Source organism: Borostomias antarcticus (genome assembly GCF_949987555.1).
Source record: "Borostomias antarcticus genome assembly, chromosome: 16".
Classification (NCBI taxonomy): domain Eukaryota; kingdom Metazoa; phylum Chordata; class Actinopteri; order Stomiiformes; family Stomiidae; genus Borostomias; species Borostomias antarcticus.
Window position 1 is genome coordinate 25044367 of NC_140249.1, and position 24296 is coordinate 25068662.

Consider the following 24296-nt stretch of genomic DNA (forward strand, 5'->3'; position numbering starts at 1 on the left):
TTTCACTTTGATTTTTCACTCCATTAGTTCCCAGGACACTGTGGCACAGCAGAGAGAGAGAGACACTGTGGCACAGAGAGAGAGAGGGGAGGAAAAAAGAAGTTTGGCTCCTTAGAGAGATAAAATGTAATTTCACAGTCAACTAGCTGTGATATATTATTTCACAATAATGAAGTGTGGCTAGATTTGACTGCTGCTTGGCTCCTGTAGCTGGCTGTTGAAACATCACAGGGGGGGTTGAAACATCACAGGGGGGGTTGAAACATCACAGGGGGGGTTGAAACATCACAGGGGGGGTTGAAATGGACGGTGGATTTAGAGGTGGGGAAAATGACCAAATACGGTATGCTCCGCCGATGGTCACAAGAAAAATGCCACCCACCCACCCTCTCTCTCCCTCCCTCACTCTCCTCCTCCCTCTCCCTCCTCCCTCTCCCTCCTCCTCTCCCTCCCTCACTCCCTCCCTCCCTCCCTCTCTCCTCCTCTCTCTCCCTCCCTCTCTCTCTCTCTCCTCTCTCTCTCTCTCTCCTCCTCTCTCTCCCTCTCTCTGCAGTGCAGGACCCAGATTAAAGAAGCAGCTGCTGTTTATTCCACCACCTGCGCTTCCTAGTTGACCTGAAGAAACGTTGTTGAGCAGAAACATGGCGAGGTCCCCTCTCTCCACACACACACACACACACACACACACACCAGGACAAAAGAGGCAGACAAGTAGTACACTTGGTCTAATAGCATGTTCAGAAGAATTAAACAAACATTTTGTGATTTCACATTTCTAAGCACTACGTTTGCTTTCGAAAAACAAAACATTTTAAAGTCAAGTCCAAAAGACACCGTTGAAGCCATGTGCTGCTCAACCCACAGGTTGGGTGTGTATTTATGTGTTTGAGAGAGTGGGCGAATGCGCTGAATATGTATAGGCCTACAGGATGTGTGTGTCAGCATGTGTGTGTGTGTGTCAGCATGTGTGCGTATGTGTCTCCTTGTGTGTGTGTGTGTGTGTGTGTTCCTCGGTCGGTCGTCTGGACTTAGAGTTTGCTGTTCTTCTGGAACTGTGCCACCAGGCCCAGCACCTGCTCTGAAGCCGTGATCACCTTGCTCTGCAGGTACGCAGTGCTATTGGCCGATGTCTCTGACAGGAAGTACCTATAGTTCACCATGATGCCACAGGAGTTGGCCACGCCCCTGGGGCTGGTGTCAGCCTGCCAGTTGAGCCGCCACATGGTGGCGCCATTCTGCAGATGGAAGTTGGCTACGGGGTTGAGGGCGTAGCCCCGCCTCTTCTCCCCGTACAGGTACCAGGCGCAGAGGCGCATCAGGACGGGCTCCAGAACGCGGACCAGGCGGTCCGACCGGCCCCACTCGCTGGTGCTGATCAGCTTCCTCAGGGAGTCCAGGGCCGCCGGGCCAGGGGCGGAGTCTGTGGCCAGCTCCACCTCCCGCCACTCGGCCTCGGAGAGCAGCTGGGACCGGCCGTCCTTCCTGTGCTGGCTGAGGAGGCCCTGGACCCAGGAGGAGAACCCGGGGATGGGAGACAGGCTGGAGAACTGGGCCAACTGAGGGAACTCACTCTGCACAGGGGAGAGAGAGAGAGAGAGAGACAGAGAGAGAGACCGAGAGAGACAGAGAGAGAGAGAGAGACAGAGAGAGAGACAGAGAGAGAGACAGAGAGAGAGACAGAGAGAGAGAGAGGGAGAGAGAGAGACAGAGAGAGACAGAGAGAGAGAGAGAGACAGAGAGAGACAGAGAGAGAGACAGAGAGAGAGAGAGACAGGGAGAGAGAGGGAGAGAGAGAGACAGAGAGAGAGAGAGACAGAGAGAGACAGAGAGAGAGACAGAGAGAGAGAGACAGGGAGAGAGAGGGAGGGAGAGAGAGAGAGAGCACCAATCATTTACAGTACAAAAATCACATTTCAGTCATTTAACCGACAGCTTACTAGACAGTGTGAAGGTGTTTCAAGGTGGGAGGAGGAAGAAGCAGCTGCACATCAATCATGTTTCCATAGGTACAGTAATTACAGACAGGAAAGGAGACAATATTAAAAACCACCCGTCATGTGAAAAACATGTTATTTCTTTAAAACAACTCTCAACGTCTCCCGCTGCCTCGGCCCTTCCCACGTCCAGATATGGCTGTTTCAATCCCCCCCATTGACAAAGAATGGGGGGAATCTTTCACTCCTGAGCCAAAGTCCAAAAAATGAATGGATGTGAATGGGTGGCCAACGTTCCACCATGGCGCTGCGCAGACAGAGAAGAGCTCAAAGCAGCGGAGGTGGAGGATAGGAAGCCCCAGGCCGACTGGGAGGAGGCCGTCCCCTTCCCCGCCCTGGAGCTGGGCGAGACGGGGAGGAGGCCGTCCCCTTCCCCGCCCTGGAGCTGGGCGAGACGGGGAGGAGGCCGTCCCCTTCCCCACCCTGGAGCTGGGCGAGACGGGGAGGAGGCCGTCCCCTTCCCCACCCTGGAGCTGGGCGAGACGGGGAGGAGGCCGTCCCCTTCCCCACCCTGGAGCTGGGCGAGACGGGGAGGAGGCCGTCCCCTTCCCCACCCTGGAGCTGGGCGAGACGGGGAGGAGGCCGTCCCCTTCCCCACCCTGGAGCTGGGCGAGACGGGGAGGAGGCCGTCCCCTTCCCCACCCTGGAGCTGGGCGAGACGGGGAGGCTGGAGGGGGGGGGGGGGCCGGGGGGGGGGCGCGGGCGTGACGGAGAACCCGGGTGGACCCTGCATCTGTCTTCCTCCCCCCTCTCCCTCCCCACCCCACCCCATCATCCAGCGTGCTTTCATCTCACAAGCCAGTAGACCTGAGGATGAGTGTGTCAGGATGAGTGTCAGGATGAGTGTCAGGAGGTCACTTCCCATTCATCACTTCAATTATGTGGTACATCCTTGGTCAGCAGAGTGGGAAAGTAGGGGGGGGGGGAGAGAGAGAGAGAGAGAGAGGGAGAGAGAGAGAGAGAGAGAGAGAGAGAGAGGGAGAGAGAGAGAGAGAGATGGATCAGGATGAGTTGATAGCTGATAAGGGGGAGAGGAAGATAGGGAGATAGGGAGGGAGGGAGTTGATAGATCAGGATGAGGGAGAGAGAGAGAGAGAGTAGCTGATGATGGGGGAGGGATGGATCAGGATGAGGGAGAGAGAGAGAGAGAGAGAGAGAGAGAGAGAGAGAGAGAGAGAGTAGCTGATGAGGGGGAGGGATGGATCAGGATGAGGGAGAGAGAGAGAGAGAGTAGCTGATGATGGGGGAGGGATGGATCAGGATGAGGGAGAGAGAGAGAGAGAGAAGCTGATGAGGGGGAGGGATGGATCAGGACAGACCAGCACCAGCATGCTCCCCCAGTGTCTGGTTGTGAAAGGCAGCAGGACCAGGACCCTCCTCCCTCCTCCCTCCTCCCTCCTCATCAGACATCCTGGTCCCTCTGGGCCGACCAGCTCCTCTCCTCACCTTAACGCAGGGTAGAACCTGACAAGAGCTCTTAACACCGCGCACACAGAACTCAACACCTCAGATAGTATTTGTGTAAAATAAGTCTACATGTATTATATCATGTATTATATAAAGAGTTCCCTGGCAGTGCACACACATGATTTAGGACAGTAGGCTAAATACAAACGGAGATCTACGTTTTTTGCAAAAGAACCCCTGAGATATGTACAGTTTAATTGGGAATCATATTTAATTGGACCTGTAATAGGCTATTAAATACTTGTGGCGGCTGTGGCTCAGGAGGTAGAGCGGCTTGTCCAGTGATCCTGGGGTCGGCTGTTCAAACCCCAGCTCCGCATGTCCAAAAGTCCTTGGGAAAAACACTGAGCCCCAAATTGCTCCCAATGAGCAGGCTAGCACCCTCACCATGTAGTCCATTTACCGGTCATGATATGAAATGTATTCTCATAAATAATATGGTGAACAGAAGGAGGCGTGGCTCACCTGCAGCTCCCGGACCACCCTCTTGATGAGGTAGTTTCCCAGCTCCACCCCCTGCAGGCCGGCCTGGGTGGACGAGATGGAGTAGAAGATGGCCGCCTTCACCTGGTTCACGTCCTCCTCAGAGTCCAGCGTGGCGAACTCCCTCACGATGCCCTGCTCCCGGGTTAGAGGACACACACACACACACAAACACCACGCCACACACACACACACACACACACACACACACACACACACACACACACACACACACACACACACACACACACCACACATACACCACACCATACACACACACGCCACACGCACACAGATTTCCAAGCATTGCTCGTATCATCAATATTAACATTGGCAGTTACAACGGGTGTGTGTGTGTATGAGAGAGAAAGAGCGAGAGCTGCTGTCCATGTGTGTGTGTGTGTGTGAGCGAGAGTTGCAGTCCGTGTGTGTGTGTGTGTGTGTGTGTGTGTGAGCGAGTGTGTGTGTGGCCCTGAGCTGGTGTGTGAAGCAGGCGTCCCACCTGTATGTTGTCGGAGACGTCCTGGGTCAGCGCCACGTGGAGGACGACCAGCGGCTCCCCCGGCATGGCGGCGTGCGTGAAGGCGTAGCAGCGGCGGTACGGACCCACGCGCCGCTTTATATCTGCCCAGCTCCGCACAGGGTGCACCGCCTCGTACCTCACACACACACACACACACACAGATACACACACACTTTATATCTGCCCAGCTCCGCACAGGGTGCACCGCCTCGTACCTCACACACACACACACACACACACACACACACTTTATATCTGCCCAGCTCCGCACAGGGTGCACCGCCTCGTACCTCACACACACACACACACACACACACACACACACACACACACACACACACACAGATACACACACGCTTTATATCTGCCCAGCTCCGCACAGGGTGCACCGCCTCGTACCTCACACACACACACACATACACACGCACACACAAATGCACACAGATATAGTGTCAGGTGTTAAGAATCTGCATGCATCTTATGAGAGTGTGTGTGTGTGTGTGTGCGCGCGTGTGTGTATGCGTTTGCGTGCGTGCGTCTGTGTGTGTGGGTGTGTGTGTTTGCGTGCGCGTGTGTGTGTTTGCGTGCGTGCGCGTGTGTGTGCTGCTCACTGGCTGATCTTCTGCAGTATCTCGCAGGGCGACTGCCAGGTGATCCTCTCCAGTCTGAGCAGGCCCACAGAGAACCACTCCGACAACAGGCTCTTCAGGGTGCCGTTCAGGCCCTGGGGGGGGCAGGGTTAATCACCTGAACACCTCCTCTGAGCAGGGTTCAGGCCCTGGGGGGGGCAGGGTTAATCACCTGAACACCTCCTCTGAGCAGGGTTCAGGCCCTGGGGGGGGCAGGGTTAATCACCTGAACACCTCCTCTGAGCAGGGTTCAGGCCCTGGGGGGGGCAGGGTTAATCACCTGAACACCTCCTCTGAGAAGGACGTTCAGGTCTGTATCGGGTTCTCAAGTTCAACGTCAAAATCGTCATCAAAAACGTCACCTGAACGCGCATATTCCTCCATTTTAATCGGGGTAAAAAAAAAAAAAAACACCCCTAACACTACACCCCAACACTACACCCCTAACACTACACCCTTAACACTACACCCCAACACTACACCCAACACTACACCCCTCCAACTCACACTGCTTATAATTCTACATCTACTCAAAGCAGTTGACAGGACTTTGAATTCTGCATCCAACTTTCTTATTTATTCACAGCAACGATTGCTTTGTGACTAAGGCACAGCAGACTGGGTTAGGGTTAGGGGTTAGGGGTTAGGGTTAGGGTTAGACTGGGTTAGGGTCAGGGTTAGGGTTAGACTGGTAGAGAAAGGAGCAAGGGAGAGAATGAGAATGGTGAGAAAGGGCCTGAAGAATGAAAAGAAAATGAAATAAAAATGATTTAAGTTCCCACTCTCCTACCTGGATTGGCTCTGACAATAACATGAAAAAAATGTCACAGAATCCAATTCTTTATGGACAATTGCTCAACAGTCTTTCATCAGTCCACACTAATGAAATGAAAGAACGTCACAATTTTAATGCCAGAGAAGACATGCATGAGCTCTTTGGAGGGGCAGTTCTGCACAGACCCCATATCGCATGACACGAAACACTGAAAGGAGATGCAATCCCTATATTTAGAGCCTCCATTAAGAGCCGTCTAGGACAGAAGCCAGAGATATTCCTCTCTGCAGCCAAGGTGAGCGGTGTTTCTAAGGCAGCCTCGCTGTGGTCGGCCTCCACACAGGACGGCTTTTGCCCCAGTAGCTCACATGACTGGCTGCCTCCCTGGGGGCAGAACCGCCTCAGTCGAACTGAAACTCACTCAAACGCCAGAGAAGTCAGAGGCAGAATCAATCCAGGCTATTTTCTCTATCTCCCACCTCTCTGGTACAGGTGAAAGAGAATTAGATTACCAAGAGGTGAGAGAGAAAGAAAATCGATCGACAAAAAGGCAGGAAACTAATCTGGCGTGGAACTGACAGCACATTAGGGACCTCTGTGATCAGCCTTGAGGATCTCAATCCGTCATCCCTTAACATTTCTGACTTTTGACATGTTTTTCTTTACATTTCTTTCATTCCATTTTGATTGACAACATAACTTGGAATGCTACTCTTTTTTTTTCTTCCCAACGTTACCATAGGCAACCAAGCCTCTAATATCCTTTGCTATTTCTAGTTCCCTCCAGCAAGCGACTGTGAAGCAGGCCTATACTACATCACAAGATACACTAGAACGGGAGGGACAATGCAGACTAAAAACTAATCCATGTCCCCGGTGTCGACGATTATCTGGCCAATTAAGAGTTAAAACAGGGCCAGGCATGAGCAGGAACACTGAATGAATGATCCATTAAGAGTGTGTTAAAACAGGGCCAGGCATGAGCAGGAACCCCTAATGAATGATCCATTAAGAGTGTGTTAAAACAGGGCCAGGCATGAGCAGGAACCCCTAATGAATGATCGATTCTGTCCACTAGATAAAGCAACACGTTGGCTGGGAGCATCTCTGCTCTCTCCTCTGTGGCCTGGAGGGTTAGGGTTAGGGTCACCAGGGGTGAGTGGGAGACATGGCTGTAGGAAAAAGCTCATGTTATATAAAATGTTATATACTGAAGCATTAAGGTTCAAGGGTTAGGGTTAGGGTCTGTAAAAAGGGACCAGGCCCTAATGGATACATCAGTGCTGCTGGGGGCACTAGGGCAGAAGTAACCAGTGCTCGTGCACTGATGAGGCCCGGATGCATGTCAAGGGTGAGGGGTTCGGGTTTATCCTGATGATCAAGGGTGAGGGGTTCGGGTTTATCCTGATGATCAAGGGTGAGGGGTTCGGTTCTATCCTGATGATCAAGGGTGAGGGGTTCGGTTCTATCCTGATGATCAAGGGTGAGGGGTTCGGTTCTATCCTGATGATCAAGAGTGAGGGGTTCGGTTCTATCCTGATGATCAAGGGTGAGGGGTTCGGGTTTATCCTGATGATCAACGCTTAGTAGTTACAACTTTAAAGCTCTTGAAACAAACTTTGATTCTACCACAGCCTGAGCCTACAAAGAAAAACAATATAGACTAATTTGGTACAATTTCTAATGTACAGTATTGCATGTTGTGGTCATTGTAATATAGGACACGTTATTCGTAAGAAACTGATGTGATCAAAGTTTTCTATTAAACATTTTCTGCTGCAGCTGTCAGATATTTTCGCAAACACTTGACTATCGAGCCACCATGTGATATTATTATTATTGCACGCCGTTTACCCTGATATGTGGACTTTCGCTTGCTTTAGATGAGATTATTTCAATCACATCGGCACGAAGATCCACCAGGAACTTGACTCCCCCCTCGACTCTGTTGATGTGATGAAGCAGCAGTTTATAACGGGGGGTCAGGCTGTATCGTAACCGGTCCTCGACCTGCAGTATTGTTGCCGTGTCCCGCAGCTGAGTGTCCAGCAGCTTCCCCGCCAGCTCAGAGACCAGTCTGTGGTCCACCGCGAACCCCTGGGACAGCTTCCCCAGCAGCTCTGCTCTCCGGTCCTGACCCAGGCTCCGGTAGAAGCTCATGAACTCCAGGCTGTGTGAGTCCAGGGGGGGCGGGCTCTTGTCTCTGGTCTCGTAAGTCGGTAACGGAGCGACGACCCTGCTCAGGATCTCCTCCATGCCCGGTAACACCCTGCTCGGGATCTCCTCCATGCCCGGTAACACCGGAGCCGAGCTCGAGCGACAGCGTGGTCCCGGAGCCTGGAACCGAGCAGAGGCAGATCTGAAAACCCCTGGTTGGTGTTGGAGTCGCCAGAGCCTCACGCCACTGCGCAGCGTGCAGACCAGGTGGAGAGGGACCATCGCACCGGGGGGTCTCGTTACAGCATGGAGGTATTAGCACCGGGGGGGTCTCGTTACAGCATGGAGGTATAATATAACCCGTTAGTCACGAATCACATGCACTACCGGGTTCACGAGCCTTTCCGGGTTCCTTTAAAGAGACAGCGCAACTACCGCACGAGCCAGGCCAGACTGACCTGGGCAGACAGGTGAGCACTGGTCTCCCCCCCAAAAATATATACATATATATATATATAGAATATAGAATATAATACTACAAGCAGTGAAAACAAATATAAACAGTTCTACCGAGTGAAATAATAGCCATGTTGTGTCTCCTGCTGTTTCCCGTCAATCCACATGGAGTCTGAAGTGAGGATCTGACCCTGTTTCACCATCGCTCTGCTCTTTACTTTGAATTGTGTATTATTTCACAAGTAACTGGTATTTAGGTTTGGAGAGTGGATTCAAAGGACGACTCTCCTCTAATCCCATGCATTACAACTAGCCACACCTGAGGACCACCTACAGACAGACTCACTCACTCACTCAGTCCTCGGTCTCATACTGACGGGTCGTGCTTGTGATTTGTAGTGATCTGTAGTGATTTGTAGTGTGATTTGTAGTGATTTGTAGTGTGATCTGTAGTGATTTGTAGTGATTTGTAGAGGCGAACGCAGTGATGTGAAGAACTCGAGATGTTTTCTGGATGCAGTGTGACTGCTTGTCTGAGCTTCTCATGTGGGCGCAGTTCTGAACTTGAATCTGAGTGACTCACTCACTCGATCTCTTCTGGAAAACACGCCTGGTCCTTCCCGTGAGCTGCCCTCTGCCCTCTGCCCTCTGCCCTCTGGCTGAACAAAGGGTTAGGGTTTGAGCTGGTTTGAGCTGCCCTCTGCCCTCTGGCTGAACAAAGGGTTAGGGTTTGAGCTGGTTTGAGCTGCCCACTGCCCTCTGGCTGAACAAAGTGCTCTGGCCTCCATCACACGAGGATCCGGTGAGTTGGGAAGGTTAGCTACTAGCTAGCACTAGTTAGAGATACAGCACTAGTTAGAGATAGTGTTAACACTAGTGAGCAGCTAGTTAGAGATAGTTAGAGATAGTGTTAGCACTAGTGAGCAGCTAGTTAGAGAGTTATCAGCTAGTTAGAGATAGTTAGAGATAGTGTTAGCACTAGTTAGAGATAGTTAGAGATAGTTAGAGATAGTGTTAGCACTAGTGAGCAGCTAGTTAGAGAGTTATCAGCTAGTTAGAGATAGTTAGAGATGGTGTTAGCACTAGTGAGCAGCTAGTTAGAGATAGTTAGAGATAGTTAGAGATAGTTAGAGATAGTTAGAGATAGTTAGAGATAGTGTTAGCACTAGTTATCTAACGTTAGTCTAGTTAGAATAATAGCTGTAGCCAGAGCAACCGTAGCTGCATTAGCATATTGTTGCTAGCTAGCCATTTTTAAAGTTATTTTTAAAATAATGTAACGTTAGCTGCTAACTTTTAGTTAAGGTTAAACCAACCCGCCATGTTGCTGCTAGTGGGCTTTTTGAAAGCGGCTATAGAAGTGATTCAGGGTCAACATGTCTCTGGCTAGCTAGTTAGTCTAGTTATTCAGGGTCAACATGTCTCTGGCTAGCTAGTTAGTCTAGTCATTCAGGGTCAACATGTCTCTGGCTAGCTAGTTAGTCTAGTTATTCAGGGTCAACATGTCTCTGGCTAGCTAGTTAGTCTAGTTATTCAGGGTCAACATGTCTCTGGCTAGCTAGCTAGTCTAGTTATTCAGGGTCAACATGTCTCTGGCTAGCTAGTTAGTCTAGTTATTCAGGGTCAACATGTCTCTGGCTAGCTAGTTAGTCTAGTTATTCAGGGTCAACATGTCTCTGGCTAGCTAGTTAGTCTAGTTATTCAGGGTCAACATGTCTCTGGCTAGCTAGTTAGTCTAGTTATTCAGGGTCAACATGTCTCTGGCTAGCTAGTTAGTCTAGTTATTCAGGGTCAACATGTCTCTGGCTAGCTAGTTAGTCTAGTTATTCAGGGTCAACATGTCTCTGGCTAGCTAGTTAGTCTAGTTATTCAGGGTCAACATGTCTCTGGCTAGCTAGTTAGTCTAGTCATTCAGGGTCAACATGTCTCTGGCTAGCTAGTTAGTCTAGTTATTCAGGGTCAACATGTCTCTGGCTAGCTAGTTAGTCTAGTCATTCAGGGTCAACATGTCTCTGGCTAGCTAGTTAGTCTAGTTATTCAGGGTCAACATGTCTCTGGCTAGCTAGTTAGTCTAGTTATTCAGGGTCAACATGTCTCTGGCTAGCTAGTTAGTCTAGTTATTCAGGGTCAACATGTCTCTGGCTAGCTAGTTAGTCTAGTGATTCAGGGTCAACATGTCTCTGGCTAGCTAGTTAGTCTAGTTATTCAGGGTCAACATGTCTCTGGCTAGCTAGTTAGTCTAGTTATTCAGGGTCAACATGTCTCTGGCTAGCTAGTTAGTCTAGTTATTCAGGGTCAACATGTCTCTGGCTAGCTAGTTAGTCTAGTGATTCAGGGTCAACATGTCTCTGGCTAGCTAGTTAGTCTAGTCATTCAGGGTCAACATGTCTCTGGCTAGCTAGTTAGTCTAGTTATTCAGGGTCAACATGTCTCTGGCTAGCTAGTTAGTCTAGTTATTCAGGGTCAACATGTCTCTGGCTAGCTAGTTAGTCTAGTCATTCAGGGTCAACATGTCTCTGGCTAGCTAGTTAGTCTAGTCATTCAGGGTCAACATGTCTCTGGCTAGCTAGTTAGTCTAGTTATTCAGGGTCAACATGTCTCTGGCTAGCTAGTTAGTCTAGTTATTCAGGGTCAACATGTCTCTGGCTAGCTAGCTAGCAGTCATTCAGGGTCAACATGTCTCTGGCTAGCTAGTTAGTCTAGTTATTCAGGGTCAACATGTCTCTGGCTAGCTAGTTAGTCTAGTTATTCAGGGTCAACATGTCTCTGGCTAGCTAGTTAGTCTAGTTATTCAGGGTCAACATGTCTCTGGCTAGCTAGTTAGTCTAGTCATTCAGGGTCAACATGTCTCTGGCTAGCTAGTTAGTCTAGTTCTGGCATTGAGGGCTGCAGTTTCCTTTAATTTCGCAGCGTGCAGATCATCACATGCCTGGAGAGAAGAGGGAAAGAGGGATGAAGGCCAAGAAGCCCCGACAAAGGAGGGAAAGTGAGGAAGGGGGTGGCGATATGGTCAAAAGGTAAGGTGTGTGTGTGTGTGTGTATATGTGTGTGTGTGTGTGTGTGTGTGTGTGTTGGGGGGGGGGGGGGGGGGGTTGTATACACAGATGTCACTGGAATGTCAGTCTGTTTCTAATCAACCACTTCTCAAGCAGCTCATGAACTAGAAGTGGCGCTAACATACCGCTGACCGCACAGGGGGATTAAAGTTGTAATGAGTGTGATTGGTGATGAATTAAACTCAAGTGTTGTCCCCCAGCAAGAATGTGTGGCACCTTCGTGTTGGCGATGGGAAAATGAACTGTGTAAAGCAAGGAAGCTCCTGAAGCTCTCAACTCTCTGGATTTGGGAAAGAAGGGCCCCTGAGTAGAATGAACCCCACATGTGTAACTGAGACTCAGTGGGGTTTTTTTGTGTACAAGGTAATAGCTATGCATTGGGGAAATGGGGAAAATGAACTGTGGCTAGCGCTCCTAGTGGTGCTCTGGTAAATCTCTTGGACATTATGGGTGACGTCTGCTTAACATGAAGATGGTTGACAAGTGACTGAGTCTGAAACGACATCACCTGGTTATCACTGAACTACTCTTTCTCTCTAAATCCTCATGGTCCCACTATCCCACTTCTGTAGTGGTGTAGTCATGGCTACTGCAGCTACACATCCCATAACGGTACGCACCACTGCCCTGGCACGTCGGCACGCCTCTCTTGTTGTCGCTAGAAAAATTGAGACAAATTAAGCCTCCAAACTAAGCGAGCGGTGCGGAAGGTGGTAAATCTCCCAGCCTGCTGAGCGGGAGGCTGGCTGGACACAGGGCATTTATTATCATGAGTGCCATACAGTTTGTGCGGGGCCCTCAATCTTTATCTGAATAAATTAATTTACTTGATATCTGATGAATTATGCGAGCAGACAAACGAAGCCCCAGCCATCCGTCGCTGGCGTGTGTAATTAATAGGAGGGAGGAGGAGAACGGACAGCTCAGAGTGTGACTGGCAGCCAGCTCCGAGACAGCTTGGGTGTGATGGCGTTTCATGGCAGACTGGAGTTGGGTTCAGTTCTCTTTTGTGGTGTCGGGTGGAGTCTGCTCCTAGGTACAGTCCTGGGATCAGCCATCTCCTCAGCGCCATGTTATCTGAGGTTAGATGATATAATAACTCAACCAGGACCCGTTTTTAGTCTGGCACTATTTCGCTTTGTCCTGTTGAAGACGAGCAACCTTAGAAAGAGTGAGCGATGTGCGTTAGTTACTTCTCATGACGTGGCTGTTGTCCCCCCCATCCCTCTGGTCTGGTGTGTGAAGCGTCACCAGGCCCAGGAGAGAGAAGGGGAAACCTCCAGATAAGTCTCCCCGCAACGACCACGAGGAGGGAGAGAAAACGGTAAATATCAGAAATTACTTTTCCAAAAATTTTCTTTTCCAAACACATCAATCAGGGTGTCCGTGAGTCCATAAAAAGTTTTTAAAAAGTCTTTATCTAAATGAAAGGCCAATACATCTTAAATTCATTACTCAAAGGTCTAACAATTATTTGCTGTGAGAGGGCTATTTCCTATTGCGTCTGTTAGTGTAGTGTAGTTAGTGAATGGGTGATGTGTGTTGGGAGGAGGGAGGAGGGAATGGGGTGTGGGTATTCTGCTTGGCTCCCTCTGATATTGCGTCTGTTAGTGTAGTGTAGTTAGTGAATGGGTGATGTGTGTGTGTTGGGAGGAGGGAGGAGGGAATGGGGTGTTGGTATTCTGCTTGGCTCCCTCTGATATTGCGTCTGGTAGTGTAGTTAGTGAATGGGTGATGTGTGTGTGTTGGGAGGAGGGAATGGGGTGTTGGTATTCTGCTTGGCTCCCTCTGATATTGGCTTATTCTCTCTCCATAAGGTCAAGACCCCCAAGGCGGAGAGCATCAGGTGTGTGATTTTACTCATTACCAGAGAGTTAGGGTTGGGGCTAACCCTATCCCTAACCCTATCCCTAACCCTAGCCCTAGCCCTAACCCTGATAGCCCTGCTCATCACTTGCACAGCTTTTTGTTGCACTTGAGTGGCTTGATGTGAAAAAAATGTCCAATCAGCATCTTGCTGCTGCCATTGGAAATTGGTTTTAACCCATTTACATTTGAAATAGAATCACTTTTTTCCATTCCGCCTCCTGAGGGGATATAAATTAATTCTGGTGATTCGGATGTCCGAAATGCTGGACACAAGCCATTCCCATTTCTTAAGCAACGTTAAGCTGTCTTGCAGGAAATTAATTTCTTGCTGTATTGAAGAAAAATATCATTGGCTTGTCAGAAACTGATGAATGAGAATAGGTGTTTGGAGGTGATGGACTTGAGCAGTGCTGGGTGGGGGTGAACAGACATGCAGACTGGGCCCGGGGCCACGGATCTGGTTTAATCCATCACAGAGAGGTAGTCCTAGCTGTCAGTACCCCCAAAAAGTATGTGTTTCTGCCTGTGTTCTTGTCTCAAAGGAACACGCCACCTTTTGAGGAAATTGGCTTATTTGCCATCTTCCCCAGAGTCAGATAAGATGTACACCCTTCTCTTCTCTGTGCGTGTAGTAGGAAGGAGAGCAAGCATCTCTTCCTTCTGCCTCTCCTCCTCCTGCCTCTCCTCCTCCTGCCTCTCTTCCTCCTGCCTCTCTTCCTCCTGCCTCTCTTCCTTCTGCCTCTCTTCCTTCTGCCTCTCCTCCTTCTCCCTCTCCTCCTTTTGCCTCTCCTTCTGCCTCTCCTCCTTCTGTCTCTCTTCCTTCTGCCTCTCTTCCTTCTGCCTCTCTTCCTTCTGCCTCTTCCTTCTGCCTCTCTTCCTCCTGCCTCTCTTCCTTCTGCCTCTCTTCCTTCTCCCTCTCCTCCTTCTGCCTCTCCTCCTGCCTCTCCTCCTGTCTCTCTTCCTTCTGCCTCTCTTCCTTCTGCCTCTCTTCCTTCTGCCTCTCCTCCTTCTGCCTCTCCTCCTTCTGCCTCTCCTCCTTCTGCCTCTCTTCCTTCTGCCTCTCTTCCTTCTGCCTCTCTTCCTTCTGCCTCTCTTCCTTCTGCCTCTCCTCCTCCTGCCTCTCTTCCTCCTGCCTCTCTTCCTCCTGTCTCTCTTCCTCCTGCCTCTCTTCCTCCTGCCTCTCCTCCTTCTGCCTCTCCTCCTTCTGCCTCTCCTCCTTCTGCCTCTCTTCCTCCTGCCTCTCTTCCTTCTGCCTCTCTTCCTCCTGCCTCTCTTCCTCCTGCCTCTCTTCCTTCTGCCTCTCTTCCTCCTGCCTCTCTTCCTCCTGCCTCTCTTCCTTCTGCCTCTCTTCCTCCTCCCTCTCTTCCTCCTGCCTCTCTTCCTCCTGCCTCTCTTCCTTCTGCCTCTCCTCCTTCTGCCTCTCCTCCTCCTGCCTCTCCTCCTGCCTCTCTTCCTCCTGCCTCTCTTCCTCCTGCCTCTCTTCCTCCTGCCTCTCCTCCTTCTGCCTCTCCTCCTTCTGCCTCTCTTCCTCCTGCCTCTCTTCCTCCTGCCTCTCTTCCTCCTGCCTCTCTTCCTTCTGCCTCTCTTCCTTCTGCCTCTCCTCCTTCTGCCTCTCCTCCTTCTGCCTCTCCTCCTTCTGCCTCTCCTCCTTCTGCCTCTCTTCCTCCTGCCTCTCTTCCTCCTGCCTCTCTTCCTTCTGGCTCTCTTCCTTCTGGCTCTCTTCCTTCTGCCTCTCTTCCTTCTGCCTCTCCTCCTTCTGCCTCTCCTCCTTCTGCCTCTCTTCCTCCTGCCTCTCTTCCTCCTGCCTCTCTTCCTCCTGCCTCTCTTCCTCCTGCCTCTCCTCCTGCCTCTCTTCCTCCTGCCTCTCTTCCTTCTGCCTCTCTTCCTTCTCCCTCTCCTCCTTCTGCCTCTCTTCCTCCTGCCTCTCTTCCTCCTGCCTCTCTTCCTTCTGGCTCTCTTCCTTCTGCCTCTCTTCCTCCTGCCTCTCCTCCTTCTGCCTCTCTTCCTTCTGGCTCTCTTCCTTCTGCCTCTCTTCCTTCTGCCTCTCCTCCTTCTGCCTCTCCTCCTTCTGCCTCTCTTCCTTCTGCCTCTCCTTCTCCCTCCTCCTCCTGCCTCTTTTCCTTCTGCCTCTCCTCCTGCCTCTCTTCCTTCTGCCTCTCCTCCTTCTGCCTCTCTTCCTTCTGCCTCTCCTCCTTCTGCCTCTCCTCCTTCTGCCTCTCTTCCTTCTGCCTCTTTTCCTTCTGCCTCTCCTCCTTCTGCCTCTCTTCCTTCTGCCTCTCCTTCTCCCTCCTCCTCCTGCCTCTTTTCCTTCTGCCTCTCCTCCTGCCTCTCTTCCTTCTGCCTCTCCTCCTTCTGCCTCTCTTCCTTCTGCCTCTCCTCCTTCTGCCTCTCCTCCTTCTGCCTCTCTTCCTTCTGCCTCTTTTCCTTCTGCCTCTCCTCCTTCTGTCTCTCTTCCTTCTGCCTCTCTTCCTTCTGCCTCTCCTCCTTCTGCCTCTCCTCCTTCTGCCTCTCTTCCTTCTGCCTCTTCCTTCTGCCTCTCTTCCTTCTGCCTCTCCTCCTTCTGCCTCTCTCCCTTCTGCCTCTCCTCCTGCCTCTCTTCCTTCTGCCTCTCCTCCTTCTGCCTCTCTTCCTTCTGCCTCTCTTCCTCCTGCCTCTCTTCCTCCTGCCTCTCTTCCTTCTGCCTCTCCTCCTCCTGCCTCTCTTCCTTCTGCCTCTCTTCCTTCTGCCTCTCTTCCTCCTGCCTCTCTTCCTTCTGCCTCTCCTCCTTCTGCCTCTCCTTCTGCCTCTCCTCCTTCTGCCTCTCTTCCTCCTGCCTCTCTTCCTTCTGCCTCTCTTCCTCCTGCCTCTCTTCCTCCTGCCTCTCCTCCTCCTGCCTCTCTTCCTCCTGCCTCTCTTCCTTCTGCCTCTCTTCCTCCTGCCTCTCTTCCTTCTGCCTCTCTTCCTCCTGCCTCTCTTCCTCCTGCCTCTCTTCCTTCTGCCTCTCCTCCTTCTGCCTCTCCTTCTGCCTCTCCTCCTTCTGCCTCTCTTCCTCCTGCCTCTCTTCCTTCTGCCTCTCTTCCTCCTGCCTCTCTTCCTCCTGCCTCTCCTCCTCCTGCCTCTCTTCCTCCTGCCTCTCTTCCTTCTGCCTCTCTTCCTCCTGCCTCTCTTCCTTCTGCCTCTCCTTCTCCTGCCTCTCTTCCTTCTGCCTCTCCTTCTCCTGCCTCTCTTCCTTCTGCCTCTCCTCCTTCTGCCTCTCCTCCTTCTGCCTCTCCTCCTTCTGCCTCTCTTCCTCCTGCCTCTCTTCCTCCTGCCTCTCCTCCTTCTGCCTCCTCCTCCTGCCTCTCTTCCTCCTGCCTCTCTTCCTCCTGCCTCTCTTCCTCCTGCCTCTCTTCCTCCTGCCTCTCTTCCTCCTGGCTGATGGGAAATGAAGCAAGGTCCAGTGTAATTTAAGGTCCAGTGTAATTTAAGGTCCAGTGTAATTTAAGGTCCAGTGTAATTTAAGGTCCAGTGTAATTTATTTAGTGGTCGCTCTAATGTGTTGATCTATTAATTTAGCTAATTTCTCTTTGCTGAGCCATACTCCAAGAACATTCAAGCGGACAGAACTGTAATTACTTTTTACTTTTAATTGCTATAATTATCCTATTATCAGTACAGTTTTTCCATAATGTTGTTTAATCGCTGTAATTGTTATTTCTTGTGGTCACTGACTTCATCATTGTGTGCTTTTGGATGTGTTTTCTTCTTTTTACAGCCTGATTAGGGTTAGGAGGGTTAGGGTTGGGGTTAGGAGGGTTAGGGTTGGGGTTAGGAGGGTTAGGGTTTGGGTTAGGAGGGTTAGGGGTTAGGAGGGTTAGGGTTGGGGTTAGGAGGGTTAGGAGGGTTAGGGGTTAGGAGGGTTAGGGTTGGGGTTAGGAGGGTTAGGGTTAGGAGGGTTGGGGTTAGGAGGGTTAGGGTTGGGGTTAGGAGGGTTAGGGTTAGGAGGGTTGGGGTTAGGAGGGTTAGGGTTGGGGTTAGGAGGGTTAGGGTTGGGGTTAGGAGGGTTAGGGTTAGGAGGGTTGGGGTTAGGAGGGTTAGGGTTGGGGTTAGGAGGGTTAGGGGTTAGGAGGGTTAGGGTTGGGGTTAGGAGGGTTAGGGTTAGGAGGGTTAGGGTTGGGGTTAGGAGGGTTAGGAGGGTTGGGGTTAGGAGGGTTAGGGTTAGGAGGGTTAGGGTTGGGGTTAGGAGGGTTAGGGTTGGGGTTAGGAGGGTTAGGGTTGGGGTTAGGAGGGTTAGGAGGGTTGGGGTTAGGAGGGTTAGGGTTGGGGTTAGGAGGGTTAGGAGGGTTGGGGTTAGGAGGGTTAGGGTTAGGAGGGTTGGGGTTAGGAGGGTTGGGGTTAGGAGGGTTAGGAGGGTTAGGGTTGGGGTTAGGAGGGTTAGGGTTGGGGTTAGGAGGGTTAGGGTTGGGGTTAGGAGGGTTAGGAGGGTTGGGGTTAGGAGGGTTAGGAGGGTTAGGGTTGGGGTTAGGAGGGTTAGGGTTGGGGTTAGGAGGGTTAGGGTTGGGGTTAGGAGGGTTAGGGTTGGGGTTAGGAGGGTTAGGGGTTAGGAGGGTTAGGGTTGGGGTTAGGAGGGTTAGGAGGGTTGGGGTTAGGATGGTTAGGGTTGGGGTTAGGAGGGTTAGGAGGGTTGGGGTTAGGAGGGTTAGGGTTAGGAGGGTTAGGAGGGTTAGGGTTGGGGTTAGGAGGGTTAGGGGTTAGGAGGGTTAGGGTTGGGGTTAGGAGGGTTAGGGTTAGGAGGGTTAGGAGGGTTGGGGTTAGGAGGGTTAGGAGGGTTAGGGTTGGGGTTAGGAGGGTTAGGGTTGGGGTTAGGAGGGTTAGGGTTGGGGTTAGGAGGGTTAGGGTTAGGAGGGTTAGGGTTAGGAGGGTTAGGGTTGGGGTTAGGAGAGTTAGGGTTAGGAGGGTTAGGGTTGGGGTTAGGAGGGTTAGGGTTGGGGTTAGGAGGGTTAGGGTTGGATAGGGTTAGGGTTAAACTTGATGAATATGTTCTCCTATCCTCTCAGGTCCCGGGTGCTGGTGAAGCAGGAGCCTGAGGAGGGAGACTTCTCAGATACAAGAGGGAGGAAGAGGAAGAGACAGAGGGAGGAGAATGAGGAGGAGGGGCCCTCCTGCTCCACCAGCAGTCCTACGTTAGTGTTATAGACAGGATGGATACGTAGAGTGTCTAGTCCTAAGCTAGTGTTATAGACTGAGGATGGATATGCAGAGTGTCTAGTCCTAAGCTAGTGTTATAGACTGAGGATGGATATGCAGAGTGTCTAGTCCTAAGTTAGTGTTATAGACAGGATGGATATGCAGAGTGTCTAGTCCTAAGTTAGTGTTATAGACAGGATGGATATGCAGTGTGTCTAGTCCTAAGCTAGTGTTATAGACAGGATGGATATGCAGAGTGTCTAGTCCTAAGTTAGTGTTATAGACAGGATGGATATGCAGATTGTCTAGTCCTAAGCTAGTGTTATAGACAGGATGGATATGCAGAGTGTCTAGTCCTAAGTTAGTGTTATAGACAGGATGGATATGCAGAGTGTCTAGTCCTAAATTAGTGTTATAGACAGGATGGATATGCAGTGTCTAGTCCTAAGCTAGTGTTATAGACTGAGGATGGATATGCGTGTCTCCTAAGTAAGACGTGGTGGACAACACATTCTAATGAATGGAGTTTCTGTACTTTTGGCCACCTCCGACATAAACTTTGATTCTTTTGTGATTGAATAAACTTTTCTGCATGTCTGTTGTGTCGCAGTTGACATATTTTACGGTTATCGCTATCAAGCACCTGCATAATAATAAGTCACTCGCCTTGTAAAGAAAATATTGCTAGCCGGCTAGCTAAAGCTAACAATAACAGCAACGCATAGCAGTGAGTCTGTTGGTCGTCAAGACAACCCCAGCCCTCAACCCAACCTTACCCTAACCCAATGTCTGAGGTAATTTTAGTCAACCAAGCCTCAAGTGTAGGTTAGATACTGTAGCAACAGCAACTAACAATCCTGTTATTATTAGCTTTATCTATAATCTTTCACACACACTAACGTTACTGATAGGGCTACCCTAACATCACCGATAGCAGAGACATACTGCTGTTAGGGACACAACCAACATGCGGAAAAAAATGTATTCATTCACAAAAAAAGTAAACGTTTATGTTGGTGGCCAAAAGTACAGAAACTGCATTCATTAAAATGTGTCGTCCTTGTACCCTACTGCTGTGTGTGCAGTATCTATAGGCTCAGGATGGATGTCTGGGTCTTTTGTTGTGTTGTCTTGCCTATATGTGTGTATTCACTGCCCCACAGATCCTTCAGGGGAAAGAGAAATAGGAGCAAATTGAAAGAGGAGGAGACTGGTGAGGCAACATCAAACGGCGTCAAGGAGGAGAGGAGAGGGAAGGTAAAAAGCTCCAGACTTTCTCTGAATAATGATTATAGAAAACCTTCTAGACATTTTCTCACAAACCTCACCAGTTGGTTGTGAGGGCTCAGACAGTATAGTACAGACAAGGATACATTTTGGGATTTCACAATTATAGGTGATACATTGCATATTCATAGCCAGTGAAAGGCATTTATATTATGGCTTGTCCATCTCGAGGAGCCATTGGGTACATTTCTAATCAAAGATGCAGACAGTCTTGTGTACATTCTGAACATGGATACAGACAATATCAGGCATAACAAGTGCCGATTGAAGAATCAAAGTTGCTGTTATACAGTTGTTAGGGTTTCTTAGGTTAAGTTAAGTTGGGAGGTCTGATATTGGATAGGATGCAGCTGGGGTTAGGGTTAGGGTTAGGGTTAGGCTGCTTCTGTAATAGGAAGATAGGATTTTTCCTCTCTTTGAAACTCAAGATGGGGCAAGCTGTAATGAGGCCCAGGGGCCTTTCTGCTTTTCAGACTTTTCAGAGTTTAGAGCTCCGGAAGTTAAAGACTATGCACATAAAATGAATAACATTTCATACATTCATATTCATGAAGAAAATATGAGTCCTTCATTATACCACAAAGGGGCGTGCATCATGGGCAGGGGGTTAGGGTTAGTCTTCACTGCTGCATTGGGTTGGTTTCTCTGCGGTGACGACACCCGTCTGTGTTTTGACCTCCTAGAAAGTGAAGGAGGAGGAGGGGGAGCAACCCGTCTCCAGCAGGAAGAAGAAGAGCAAGGAGGAGATTGAGGAGAAGAAGGCCCTGAAAATCAAGAAGAAGAAGGAGGAGGAGGAGCAGCGATGGAGATGGTGAGGGCTGCCTGGCCCTCTAAACCCACCTGTTCACCAACGCCTTCGGCCTGTAGTTTAGTTAGTTAGTTTAGTTAGTTAGTTAGTTTAGTTAGTTTAGTTAGTTTAGTTAGTTTAGTAAGTTAGTTAGTTTAGTTAGTTTAGTTAGTTTAGTTAGTTTAGTTAGTTTAGTTAGTTAAGTTTAGTTTAGATTAGTTTAGTTTAGTTTAGTTAGTTAGTTAGTTAGTTAGTTTAGTTAGTCTAGTTAGTTAGTTAGTTTAGTTAGTTAGTTAGTTAGTTAGTTAGTTAGTTAGTAAGTTTAGTTAGTTAGTTAGTTAATTAGTTTAGTTAGTTAGTTAGTTAGTTAGTTTAGTTAGTTTAGTTAGTTTAGTTAGTTAGTTTAGTTAGTTAGTTAGTTAGTTAGTTTAGTTAGGTTAGGTTAGGTTAGGTTAGGTTAGGTTAGGTTAGGTTAGTTAGTTAGTTTAGTTAGGTTAGGTTAGGTTAGGTTAGGTTAGGTTAGTTAGTTAGTTAGTTTAGTTAGTTTGTTTATTTATTTAGTTTAGTTAGTTAGTTAGTTAGTTAGTTTAGTTAGTTAGTTTGGTTAGTTAGTTAGTTAGTTTAGTTAGTTAGTTAGTTTGGTTAGTTAGTTAGTTTAGTTAGTTAGTTTGGTTAGTTAGTTAGTTTCGTTAGTTAGTTTGGTTAGTTAGTTTAGTTAGTTAGTTAGTTAGTTAGTTAGTTAGTTAGTTAGTTAGTTAGTTAGTTAGTTTAGTTAGTTAGTTTAGTTAGTTTAGTTAGTTTAGTTAGTTAGTTAGTTTAGTTTAGTTTAGTTAGTTAGTTAGTTTAGTTAGTTAGTTTAGTTAGTTTAGTTAGTTTAGTTAGTTAGTTTTAGTCAGTTAGTTTTAGTCAGTTAGTTTGGTTAGTTAGTTAGTTAGTTAGTTAGTTTAGTTAGTTAGTTAGTTAGTTAGTTTAGTTAGTTAGTTTAGTTAGTTTGTTTAGTTAGTTTAGTTAGTTAGTTAGTTAGTTAGTTAGTTTAGTTAGTTAGTTAGTTTGGTTAGTTAGTTAGTTTAGTTAGTTAGTTTGGTTAGTTAGTTTAGTTAGTTAGTTTCGTTAGTTAGTTAGTTTAGTTAGTTTAGTTAGTTTAGTTAGTTAGTTAGTTAGTTAGTTTAGTTAGTTAGTTAGTTAGTTTAGTTAGTTAGTTAGTTAGTTTAGTTAGTTAGTTAGTTAGTTAGTTAGTTAGTTAGTTAGTTAGTTAGTTAGTTTAGTTAGTTAGTTAGTTAGTTAGTTTAGTTAGTTTAGTTAGTTAGTTTTAGTTAGTTAGTTTGGTTAGTTAGTTGGTGTGCCCATTTTGTTTTGGTCCGTCTCTGTTGTCTGTCTGACCTGTTTATAGTTGTAAGGCATCCTTCGGTTTTAGAAAGGCGCTATATATACAAATGTATTATTTATTTATTTATTTATTATTATTTATTATTTATTATTATTATTATGTATAGATGGTACATCACTACAGTATTAAGTACGGCACGCTTAGGTATTACAGTAAAATCTCTTTCTCTTTCTCTCGGTCAGGTGGGAGGAGGAGAAGTATGAGGATGGGGTCAAGTGGAAGTTTCTGGAACACAAAGGGCCCTACTTCCCCCCTGAGTACCAGCCACTGCCAGACAATGTTCGCTTTTACTACAACGGTCAGTTCTGTTATCTCTAGGTCAGTCCTGTTATCTCTAGGTCAGTCCTGTTATCTTCTCTAGGTCATTCCTGTTATCTCCTCTAGGTCATTCCTGTTATCTCCTCTAGGTCATTCCTGTTATCTCCTCTAGGTCATTCCTGTTATCTCTAGGTCAGTCCTGTTATCTCTAGGTCAGTCCTGTTATATCCTCTAGGTCAGTTCTGTTATCTCCTCTAGGTCATTCCTGTTATCTCCTCTAGGTCAGTCCTGTTATCTCCTCTAGGTCAGTCCTGTTATCTCTAGGTCAGTCCTGTTATCTCTAGGTCAGTCCTGTTATCTCCTCTAGGTCAGTCCTGTTATCTCCTCCTGGTCAGTCCTGTTATCTATAGGTCAGTCCTGTTATCTATAGGTCAGTCCTGTTATCTCCTCTAGGTCAGTCCTGTTATCTCCTCTAGGTCAGTCCTGTTATCTCCTCTAGGTCAGTCCTGTTATCTCCTCTAGGTCAGTCCTGTTATCTCCTCTAGGTCAGTCCTGTTATCTCTAGGTCAGTCATGTTATCTCCTCCTGGTCAGTCCTGTTATCTCTAGGTCAGTCCTGTTATCTATAGGTCAGTCCTGTTATCTCCTCTAGGTCAGTCCTGTTATCTCTAGGTCAGTCCTGTTATCTCCTCTAGGTCAGTCCTGTTATCTCTAGGTCAGTCCTGTTATCTCCTCTAGGTCAGTCCTGTTATCTCTAGGTCAGTCCTGTTATCTCTAGGTCAGTCCTGTTATCTCCTCCTGGTCAGTCCTGTTATCTCTAGGTCAGTCCTGTTATCTCCTCTAGGTCAGTCCTGTTATCTCTAGGTCAGTCCTGTTATCTCTAGGTCAGTCCTGTTATCTCTAGGTCAGTCCTGTTATCTCCTCTAGGTCAGTCCTGTTATCTCTAGGTCAGTCCTGTTATCTCTAGGTCAGTCATGTTATTTCCTCCTGGTCAGTCATGTTATCTATAGGTCAGTCCTGTTATCTATAGGTCAGTCCTGTTATCTCCTCTAGGTCAGTCCTGTTATCTCCTCTAGGTCAGTCCTGTTATCTCCTCTAGGTCAGTCCTGTTATCTCTAGGTCAGTCCTGTTATCTCTAGGTCAGTCCTGTTATCTCCTCCTGGTCAGTCCTGTTATCTCTAGGTCAGTCCTGTTATCTCTAGGTCAGTCCTGTTATCTCTAGGTCAGTCCTGTTATCTTCTCCTGGTCCTACTTTGATGGGGAAAAAGCTGTTTTAACTAGAAGGGTGTATGTCCCGAGCCTGTATTTAAAAGTTGTCAGTAACGTCCGGTATACCTTTAGAATAAGATACTGCGGACTGAGCAGGAAGTGATCCACTCTGTCCTGGCTTCACTGGACTCCGTGTTCACAGGGCTGGGTTGATACTGGACTCCGTGTTCACAGGGCTGGGTTCATACTGGACTCCGTGTTCACAGGGCTGGGTTCATACTGGACTCCGTGTTCACAGGGCTGGGTTCATACTGGACTCCGTGTTCACAGGGCTGGGTTGATACTGGACTCAGTGTTCACAGGGCTGGGTTGATACTGGACTCCGTGTTCACAGGGCTGGGTTGATACTGGACTCCGTGTTCACAGGGCTGGGTTAGGGTTAGGGTTAGGATCCTCCCTGGTACAGGAGCAGCTAGAGGAGCTGGAGGGCTCTCAGACTGGGGATCCTGTCTAGGACGCTCCTCCAGGCTCTATTGACGCGTGCACGCACCAAGGGAGCCACTTTATGCTGCTGGCTGGTTGGATAAAACGATTGATTGATTGATTGATTGACAAATTGACAACTAGTATAGCCCCCCCCCCCCCCCCCCCGCAGTAGTAGATGTCCTAAATTAATCTCCTCAGATTGTGCGCGTGTGTGTGAGCGCACAAGTCTGTTTTGGTTCCCTGGGCCCAGTCTTCCAGAGCTACAGTAACTGGCTGCTCAGTTCTGCTCATGTTCATCTGAAGCCTCTCTGGTCTCTGCCGCTCCCCGT

At 48.7% G+C, this 24296-nt stretch overlaps 2 protein-coding genes across 2 annotated transcripts in view; one reads left to right on the forward strand and one right to left on the reverse strand.

The window, feature by feature from the left end:
- Positions 1 to 788: 788 nt before the first annotated feature.
- On the reverse strand, positions 789 to 8370 carry mlycd (malonyl-CoA decarboxylase). The gene is made up of 5 exons (XM_084450855.1): positions 7726 to 8370; positions 5079 to 5191; positions 4447 to 4603; positions 3927 to 4079; positions 789 to 1571 (listed from the first exon to the last, which is right to left on the reverse strand). The coding sequence occupies exons 1-5, from the start codon at positions 8308 to 8310 to the stop codon at positions 1029 to 1031; spliced, it is 1551 nt and encodes a 516-aa protein (XP_084306981.1). The 5' UTR covers positions 8311 to 8370; the 3' UTR covers positions 789 to 1028.
- A 10034-nt stretch (positions 8371 to 18404) lies between these two features.
- LOC311319833 (DNA topoisomerase I, mitochondrial) overlaps positions 18405 to 24296 on the forward strand; it is a gene marked incomplete at its 5' end in the record, with an annotated part of 57772 nt that continues 51880 nt past the window's right edge. Inside the window, 4 exons of the mRNA XM_084451439.1 lie at positions 18405 to 18550; positions 19718 to 19811; positions 20525 to 20652; positions 22198 to 22313. Of these exons, the coding sequence (XP_084307565.1) occupies positions 18405 to 18550; positions 19718 to 19811; positions 20525 to 20652; positions 22198 to 22313 (484 nt within the window). The remainder of the gene's footprint in view (positions 18551 to 19717; positions 19812 to 20524; positions 20653 to 22197; positions 22314 to 24296) is intronic.

Coding starts and splice junctions, on each gene's coding strand:
- mlycd (XM_084450855.1), bottom strand. CDS start 8,310: ATGGTCCCTCTCCACCTGGTCTGCACGCTGCGCAGTGGCGTGAGGCTC. Junction 5,192..7,725: donor GCGAAAGTCCACATATCAGG/GTAAACGGCGTG, acceptor TGCCCCCCCCAG/GGCCTGAACGGCACCCTGAA. Junction 1,572..3,926: donor GGGTGGTCCGGGAGCTGCAG/GTGAGCCACGCC, acceptor TCCCCTGTGCAG/AGTGAGTTCCCTCAGTTGGC.